Source organism: Pediculus humanus, genomic scaffold (genome assembly GCF_000006295.1).
Source record: "Pediculus humanus corporis 1103172107408 genomic scaffold, whole genome shotgun sequence".
In the NCBI taxonomy this organism is placed as follows: Eukaryota; Metazoa; Arthropoda; class Insecta; order Psocodea; family Pediculidae; genus Pediculus; species Pediculus humanus.
This window is the reverse complement of record NW_002987033.1, coordinates 150,159-160,496: the sequence shown is the minus strand read 5'-3', so window position 1 is coordinate 160,496 and position 10,338 is coordinate 150,159. Positions and strand designations below refer to the sequence as shown.

The window sequence follows — 10,338 nt, the reverse complement described above, 5'->3', positions numbered from 1 at the left end:
AAAAAACTGTGAAATGATTATTGGTGATTGATTATGTGGGGGTGGATAATTTTTTATTCTTTTTAAAAAAAAAATTATTTTAGGGTTGTTTCGTCATCATCATTATTATATTTTATTTATCGATTTCTTATAACGATTTTTTATTCGATCATTTTTATTAAAAGAAAAATTCTTTTCTCGGAAATGATCGGCGTAAAATTTTGTTAACATTAAACGTTTTTTTTTTTTTTTTTTTCGGTTACGATTTGTATCGATAATAATAATGATGATGATTGTAAATTCGATTCCCGTACGAGTCATGTCGCGATTAACAAAAAAAAAGGGAAAACAATAAAAAAAAAATTTTTTTAATAATAATTTTATTAAATTATCCTTGATATTAGGGCGAGCCAAGGGCAATGTCGTTACTCTTCACCAAATACGATTTTTATATTGAAATAAAAAGAAGTAATTTTTTTTTTTTTTTATATAAATAATAATAATTACAATTCCCGCTGGAAATTTTTTTTCAACTTTAATAATCCTTCGGGATAAATTTCTTTTTAAAATAAAAAATCGAGGGAAATTCGAAAGACTCAGCTGGAATTAATTTTTCTTTTTTCTTTTTCTTTACCTTAACCACGGATTTTTATCTTGACCAGACATCTTTTACTATTTGTTGAGAGGGAAAAATACATGAAAACTAAAGGCTAAAGAACTTGTAACGTAAACAACAACAACAACAACAAAAATTATGTACATAAACGATTTAATGATATTTAAGACATTGAATGAAAATTTCCAACCGATTCTAAAATTTTTTTTTAAACCTTGAAAATTTTGTTTTTTTTCTCCCTCTCCCCCTCCCCCTCCCCCTCCGAAAAAAATAAAAATATTAATTTTCGAAATGTACCTTTTAGTTTTTGGAAACAATATCTGGGTAACCGCCAACAGAAAAACAAGAAAAAAAAAAAGAAAAACATTATTAGTGTGAAGGTTATTTAATTATTTTTTTTTACATTATATATATAAAGACGTGGCAGCAAACGTGACACATACATACGCAAACAATATACAGGTATTAGTTTTATAAAGAAAAAGATATATTTAGGTTAAGATCTCAAACGATCCGATGGTAAATGACGGAATTTTGCCAGGTTAATTCATTTCCACGGTTAAAATAAAAAAAAAAATTACCACACCTGAGTTTTCACAGTAAAAAATTTTTTTTTTTTTTTTGGGGTGTCCAAAAATAATTTTTTTTTTTTAAATGAATGATGATGACGTAAAACATCTGATTGTTACGCTCATGTTGTTGTTGTTACTATATTTACTAAGATAATAATAATATAATTTTTTTTAAAAAGAATAAATGTAAAGTTTTCGTTATGAAAATACAAGGTTAATACATATAAACGTTTCATAAAAATAAATAATTAATAATTGAAAATAAAAACAGGAAAAATTTTATTCTTCTTCTTCCACTTATGCATCGTGGAAAAAGAAAAAGAAAAAAAAATTTTAATTAAATTCTCAGCAATGCAACGGTTGTTAAAAACTCAGCAGTAGTGTTTCGTTGTAATTAGAAAATGTTATTATTATTATTATTACGTTTTAAGTTAAGTAATTTAAATACGAATCGCGGAATACGACAACCAAATACGAATAAAAAATTTAAAATAATAATAATAATAATAATAATAATTTTTGTTATGAATACGTAATGATAATTATTTTTTATCCGGATAAAACAATTGAGGTAGGCCTTACTTTAAATAAATAATAATAATAATATAATATTAATATTTATTAGAAAATTTGTTTTAATACGATTCGGGGGCGTTTACCTAAATGAAATAAAAAAAACATGAGAGAGAGAGAGAGAGAGATAGAGAGCGAGACGCCTGATTTTAACCGACACAAACGGATTTGCATCTTAAATTCGTTTCACATCATTAAATAAGTCACATTTTGGCTCATCCACACAAAATCTTTCGTCATTTTTTTTTTCTTTCTTTCTTTCTTCTCTCTCTTTTTTTTTTTTTAGGTACTGAAAAATTCTATATTAAATTTCATTTATTTACACATGCCGCCATCTATATTTTTATTTATTTATTTAATAATTTTAATTATTTATATATATAAATAATTTTTTTATTAGTCTTTTTCCCTCCGTTCGTGTTTTATATTTTTATACACGCGCCTTTTTGTGTCAGCAGACGACATTTTTAATTAGTAATATTTTAATTAAGAGAATTTTAAAATGCGCCATTTTCTATTTTATTTATTTATTATAATGTGAAGTTGTTTTGTTTTTATTATTATTATTATTAAGCCGGGATCTCTTTGAATTTTGACTTTAAAAATAAATAATTGTTGCGAAATATTTATAATAAAAATCGAAAAAAAAATAATAATATTTATTGTCAGAGCTTCGAGGCGAAATAAAATGTATTTGTATATATATATATTTATAAAAAATAAGTAGCTCAATATTATTATTAAGTAAAATAGACGGCGGAAACGGTTAGTTACGCCACTGTTTTTAAAGTCGTGATGCGTTTTTGTTTTTTGTACGTTTGCGGTTAAAATAATAATAATAATTCATTTATTGACTTATAGCCGATGGTAAATGTTTAAAAAAAAAAAATTTTTTTTTTAATAGCAACACCCGCGCTTAACTTGTTTTGCTGCCGTTTAAACGGTTAGTAGGTATCAAAACTTGTTTTTTCTTTCGCCCCGATTCGAATTTGTTTTTTTCCTGTAGTGAAAAGTGTTTTGCTTTCTCTCTCTCTCTTTCTCTTTCTCTCTCTTTTTATTTTTTTCATTCCCGAAATATCAAAAATAAAAATTTCCGAGGTGTTCGTCTCTATTTTTTTTTTTCGTCGAATGCATTCAAAAAGTGATTTAAAAAGATGGCAAATTGGTCATCATAATAATTGATGGATTATGTCATTTAACGTTACATTAAAAAAAAAAAAAAAAGATGAAGAAGAAAAAGAAAAAGAAAAAGAAGAAGAAAATTTTAAAAAACAAATATATATAAAATGATTTAGTTTTAAATAAAAAAATAATTGATAAAATAATCAATTTATATTATTTGGCAATGATTTCGAAACCACACTGATTCATTTTGTCTGATAGAATTGAGATTTTGCCAAAAATCGTATTTTCTCCTGTCTAACGAAACGACAGGAGAATAAGAGAACATCATTTTCATGATGGGAACACGATTTGATAGTTCGAAAATGAAATTTTTTTTTTTTTTTTATAATCTCTTAACAAGTCTATCTATAAGACTCTTGAAAAGTTTTTTGTTTTTAACACAACCCGCCCCCCAAATTTTCTTTTTTTTATTCACATACGCTTAATTATGAAAGTGATAATAAATCTTTGGGAGTTACTTGACTCCTTTTTTATTTCGTTTTAAAAAATTTTTTTAATATTTGGCATACGTTGAGTTAAAAAAATTCCCTCCTCCCCCCTCACTCTCTAACTCACAGCATCTTGATAAAAACACTTTTCCTTTTACAATATCATCTTTTCTCTTTATTTACCTTCCAAAAATAATTTTATTATGCAACAAACACACACTCTAAAAAAAAAATTTTCTTTTTTTAAGGTCACCTGATACCAAAATGAGTAAAAAAAACAAAAAAACCCTGATAATATTTTTCGGTTTAATCAATCAATAAAAACGTGTCATTAAAAAAAAAAAAAGAAAAATAATGTCAGCGATCAGGGCAGTATAACAACAAAAATGTCAAACAACCATAAATGTCAAACGTGCCTTTAGGCTTATAGTTTTCCACAGTGTCAAATTATAAAAAATGTCGTATATTGGAAAAATTGACGCACTTTTTTTTTCTTTTTTTTTTTTTTTTTTGACAATTTGGACATTCTGACAAATAACAGAGACTTTTTTTTTAATAAATAAATAAATAATATTTTATTATCGTTAATAAAGACAAGGACAACATTGAGTTGTTTTTTTTTTTTTTTTTTCGTGAACTCACCTGCAGGGAAATAATAATAATAATAATTTTATTTTACTTTAAACGCAAAAAAACAAAACAAAAATCTTCACATTATGTAACTATTAATTATTACGGGGGGTAGAAGGGAGGGGAAAGAATAAATTTTTAATTAAAAATTTAAATCATTTTTTCGGCGCACGCAACAAAAAAAAACCGCCATTTAAATTTTTTTTTTATTCGTACCTGAATAATTTTCAACGGTTGTCTAAACGAAAAATTATTATCGTTTCAAAAACCGGAAATGACGTCATTTAATCGTTTCCTTTTAATATTATTTATTAAATCGATTGTAAAACGTCGTCAAATCGTTTTTTTTTTTTGTTTAAACACGTTAAAACGTAAAAAAATTGGAAAAACGTAAAAAAAAAAGATAAATTAATCATTTAAAAATAAAAAAGGCGCGAATTAAAATTCAAAATAACAACAAAAACAAAAAAAAAATAAAAATTAATTTATTAACGCGGGATCGATCGAGAGATGATCGTATATTTAAAATATTTAATCACAACGATCAAATTTTTCAGGATTTCAGGTATAACCACACACGCACACGCACACACGACTTTAAACAATGATAATGATAATATTTTATATAATTTTTCTTTTCTCTTTTTTTTTTTTCGTAAAATTTAAAAAAAAAAAAAAAACTGGTAAAGAGAGAGACAGTGAGAGAGAGAGTGGGGGGATGGGATGGGAGGGGAAGGGAAAGGGGGCGAAAGAGGGGAGGGGAGCAAGGTGAACTAGGTAAACAATGTCGGAAACCGGAGGATTGGGAGCGTCCAGAATATTTAGAGCAGGAAAATGTCATGGAAAATTAAGCACAATCCGATAACGCGAAAAAAATAAAATAAATAAATAAATAAATGAAAAGATTCAGTTTACGATAAATAAAAAAAGATTTGATGCCAATTAATTAAATAAATAAATAAATGAATACATAAATTGGGTCGATAATATGGCGAAAAAAAAAAAAACAAAACAAAAATAATTAAGAAAAAAAAAAAAACAAAACGTATTTAATATTATGTACGCATCGACGAACGAATCATATCAATAAAATCTTATTAATCTCTTGTAATAATAATAATAATAGTAAAAACATTATTAACTTAATAATAATAATAATATATGAATTTAATAATGTATAATAATAAATTTATATTTTAAAAAAACCGCCTACGTTATGAAATAAATTTTTTGTTATTAGAATCATTTAAACATAAATTTATAATAATAATAATAATAGTTATAGCGATATAGTAAATTATAGTTATAGACAATAAAATTTAAAAAAAAAAAGTGATACGGATATAATAAGTATGAACCTTTTCGTTTTTATATAATGCGTTTAAAGAAAAAAAAAGGCGCGAACGTGTTGTTGTTGTTGTTGTTATCATTCTTATCAAATTTTTTTTTTTTGTGAATGAAATGAACGGTCGAACGGTCGGTTTAAAATATTTAAAAATTTTAATTTTGCTACGCGTAATAGCAGAAGAAAAAAAAACACTTGAACCGGAGCAAAATACATTCGAACGATTTGACACGAACGATAAAGAAAAATTAAAAAAATTTAAATATTAAAAAAAAAAAAAAAAAAAACCTGTTGTTGTTGTTGTTGTCGAAAAGAGAAAAAAAAATATTTATTATTATTATTATTACAGCAGACGACGACGACGACATTTTTTTTTGTTTAATTCCGTATATAATAATTGGCAAATGAAAGCGAAAAGAAAAAAAAAAAAATTTTCTTTTTTTTTTATAAAAAGTTTTTTTATAGTTTGTTTAATTTTATTATTCTAGCAACGAAACGATTATCTAAATATTAATAATAATAATAATAATAATAATAATAATAATAATAATTTTTTGTTGCCTTTCTCCCGTTTTTATTAATTATTTGTTGTTTTTTAGTTAAACTGACGTTTCGATTTTCATATAATGTTTTAATTTATTATGTAAAAATTTTTTGACAGATAAAAAATTAATTTTAAAAAAAATTTTCTTTTTTTTTTTTTGCGCGCTCGAGCGTTTGACTAATATTAATTAGTTTTTTTTTTTTTTTTTTTTTAGTTTTGTATAAAACTAAAAATATAATCCGGAAATTTATCATAAGTAAATATTTAGTCTAACTATATTTTTTTTCTCTATATATATATCTGGTATTTGGCATTTTTCACTTTGTTATAATAATAATAATAATAATAATAAAAGAACGAATCCTAAGGGTTTTCCTTATATCACAATCGAAATAATAATAATAATTATTATTATTATTAATTGAATCATCGTTAATTAAATATAATTTTCTCATTGCTCGTATCTCGGAAAAAAAGGGGGAGGGGGAGGGGAAAACGGTGTAAATTTTGAAAAGAAAAATGAAAAACAAAAAAAAAAAAGTTAAAAATAAATTTTTTTTTTGTTGTGAAAACCATATTCAATAAATATTTCAACTAATCCGCCATTTAAAAAAAAAAAAAAATTTTTTTATTATCGTCTGCTACGTACGTAAAAAACAATAATAAAATTTAAAGTTAATTAGTTTAATTAATAACCTTAATTATAACCTTTAATTAATTAAATTAATTTAGTCTTTGTTATTGAAACGTGAAATGTTTTTTTTTTGTTGTGTGTGTGTGTGCGTGTGTAAAATAAGTCAAACAAATTGAATTTTATATGTTTTTTTTCTTTCTCTCTCTCTCTTTCTCTTTTTCTCTTTTCCTTCCCCTCCTCCTTTTATTATTGTATTTTAAACTTTATGGGAATTTTTTTTGATTTAAAAAAAAAAAAAAAATTCTCACCAAAAAAAAATTTTTTTCTCATACTCTCTCTATGTGGCGCTTGATTTGTTAAATTTTCCAAATAAGAAATTTCAAGTGATTGCACAAAATTATTATTATTATTATTATACACCTGACGAACAGGTTGTTTTAAGTAGGTGTTTAAGAGATGACTAAAACAAAAACTTTTTTCTTTTTTTTTTTTTTGTTGATTGACATGAATGAAAAAATAATAAAAAACTTGGAATTTCTATAATTTCCGGGAAAGGTAAGGGGGGAGAGGGGGGAGAAAAAAAATATATCGATTTAATTTTAATTGATCGATTATCGATGATAAAAAAAAAATTAGGCGAAGGCGTTAAAAGGATCGAAAATGAAAATTTTTTTTTTTTTATTCACACGTTGTTGTTGCAAGTACCTGCAATGCGTGATTAATAATATAAATTTAAAGAAACCTGACTAATGAATGACTGCAAAAATATAATTCATTACTCAGTCTCTCATTCATTCATTCATTCATTCATAACTTTTGATAATAATTTTTAAAAGTATAATTTTGCAAAAAAAGAGTGCAACCGACCGAATAAAATTTTATTTATAATCATGTCTTCTTTATTATTATTATTATTATTATTATTAAATGACCGCAAAACCTAATCGTTTATTTTTGCTATTGTTAACATGCGTCTCTGTCTGTGTTTTTCAACAAAATCAACATAAAATATTATGTAAAAAGTAATAAAAATTACCGAGCGTGGACGTAACAAAACTAGAAAAAAAAACATTAATTAACAAATTAAACCTATTATGTGTTTATGAATGTGTATAAAATAAATTAAAATTAAATTTTTTTTTTGCTGTCGTTATCATTTTTTTTTGTTTTTTTTTAGTTCCAGGGACCGTGAAAAGGATGGAAAAAGGGAAAGAGGAATCCTACGGGAAAAGAGAGTCAGAGACAAGTAAGGGGTAAGTTAAAAATTATTATTATTATTATTAAAATTTAAACGAGGTACGTAAAAAAAAAAAAAAATAGAGTGAATAATCGTAAACTTGACCACCCCCACGATTTATTTAAAAAAAAAAAAAAAATTTCTCTGAAAAGTTAATTCATTTTGCTTTAAGTTAACAAATGACTAAGAAATCGCGTTCACTCATGAATAAAATTTAGTAAGAGGGGGGGGGGGCGGGGAAACGAAAATTACTAATATAATTATTATTATCATATTGACGATTAACATGAGTTTTTCCACGTGGATAATTTTCACCGTTAAAAAACAAACGAATGAGAAAAACAAAGAAAAACTTACCTTTATTTTTAGTTATGACGCTTCTTATAGACTTTAAATTTCTTCTGTTGACAACAATCGGTTCACCTTTTGCCGTATAATTCATTAATCCAAGATGGTCGGCAAAAACGTAATAATTTTCTCCAACTTTTAAATTGACCATGGATTTTTTACCATTTGTAATACTGTTAAGTGGGCAGTCGTTCAGCGGATTTATTCGTTTTGTTTTCCTATTGTTGTTGTTGTTGTTTGTTCTACCGCCGAAATGTAACCTTATTTGTGTGTTTTGTTTAAGCAAATTATTCGTACCTTGTTTTAATATTTTTTTTATAACAAATGTTACGTATCGTCCGGATGATCTTTTCGATCTTGATCTTGCCGTACCTTCGAATATTACATCGGATAAAAAGGCTCGCGATGTTATATCGTATTCTTTACAATTTTTATTCACTTGTTTTTTATTATTATTATTATTTATATTATTATTATTACTATTATTATTATTATTACTATTATGTTTCCTATGTTTTTTACCCATCGATCCTCCGTTTTCGTAAATTCTTCCTCGATTATTTACAATTCTTTCGTTTGGTAAACTTTTATTTAATTTAGTTAACGTTGTCACGGTCGCGTCGATTGATTTTTGCACGGGAAACGATTCGACTCCCTCGAAATGTTCATTAATTAATAAAAAAATAATAAATACATACGTGAATATTTTTATCAAGTTTTTAATTTTAAATAAAAAAAATGTCCTCGATAATATTTCGTTTTTGGGTTCTTTTTCCCGCGTTTCCGGTTTCTTATTTATTCCTATTGATTTAAATTCGCGTTTCGAATGGACGGAAGTGTTTAAGATTCCGTTTGACGGAGATCGGGGGGAAGAAGGAAACTCTTGCCCCCGACCTGTTAATATTCTAACCGATTTATTTGTTCGTTTCGAAAAATCTATTTTTAAAATGTTCTTCTGGCTCTCGCATAAACCGCCGTCGACGACGACGACGCCGCTGCCGCTGCCGCCACCGCCGCAACAGCCGTCGTCGACGTTGTCGTCAACAACGTTCGAGTGGCGGTTATCATCAACACTTGATGAACGTAATACTAACCGTTCTTTTATATGAGATTTATTCGTATATAAAATCGTTTTATTTATTTTTTCTTCGCCGCCTTTCATTTTTTTTTATCAATTTCTATGTTACCGGCAAAATCTGTATATGTATATGAATTATTCGTTCGTATTTAAATTATTATTATTATTATTATTATGATGCATCGAATTATAAAACAACGTTCGAATGGATTTAATTATTATTTCGATGATTGATTAAGTTAAATTTTCACTTATTTTAAACTCGTGTAAATACTCGTTAATTAATTTTTTATATTTTAGTTTTAATATTAAATTTAAAAATTTAAATGCTGCCATTTTTAAACGGAAAAATAATTTCTTTTTTTTTTTAAACACACATTTTAAATAAACACTTTAATATAATAATAATAATATTAACAACAAAAAAAACACTCGCGAGTAGTAACCGTTAACATGAATTACGCTGAAAAATATAGAAAAAAAAAAAAAATTAATTAGTAGCAGAAAACAATATAATTTACGCGTTTAATAAAAAGTTTGCAATTTTGCGACAATGTTACACTCGACAACTACCTACTACTACCACTACTACTACTAATGTCGCACGAAAAATGTATTTTAATTTTACGACAAAAAAAAATATTTTCAAGGTATTTATATTAAAAAAAAATTTTTTTTTTTTTAAATATCGACCTTTAAGGTCTTGTTAAGAGGGGAAAAATGGTGAGAGAGATGGAGGAGAGAGAGGGAGAGAAAGAAAGAGAGGGAAAGAGAGATTGATGGTACACTCATACGTGCGCCCACACTTTAAAAAAATTTAAATTATCAGTAGCAAAAAAATGAAAAAAAAATTTGTTTGTTTGTTTTCGCTTCATATGATTTTATATATATATTAAAAATGAAAAAATAATTTTTCTCCGGGTAATTAAATAGTCAAATTGTGCAACAGCAAATTAAAAAAAAAAAAAAAAAAAAAAAAAAAAAAAAAAACGTTAAAACAACTTTTGCTCCAATAAATTTTTTTTTTTTTTTTTCAATCATTTTTACGATTTTTTTGTTCTAAATTTTCACACAAATTATTATTTGCGGTTAGTCAGAAAGTTATTTTTTTTTATAAAATTACATCAGCATTTTTTTTTAATCTATAATTTTTAGCAAATGTTTTTTTT

General features: G+C 25.4%; 1 protein-coding gene across 1 annotated transcript; it reads right to left on the bottom strand.

Annotated features, from left to right (window-relative positions):
• Nucleotides 1-7,446: 7,446 nt before the first annotated feature.
• Phum_PHUM059700 (uncharacterized protein) lies at nt 7,447-9,253 on the bottom strand (the record flags this gene model as incomplete). Its single annotated transcript, XM_002423397.1, has 3 exons — nt 7,447-7,562; nt 8,101-8,996; nt 9,186-9,253. The coding sequence occupies 3 exons, from the start codon at nt 9,251-9,253 to the stop codon at nt 7,447-7,449; spliced, it is 1,080 nt and encodes a 359-aa protein (XP_002423442.1).
• Between the last annotated feature and the right edge of the window lie 1,085 nt (nt 9,254-10,338).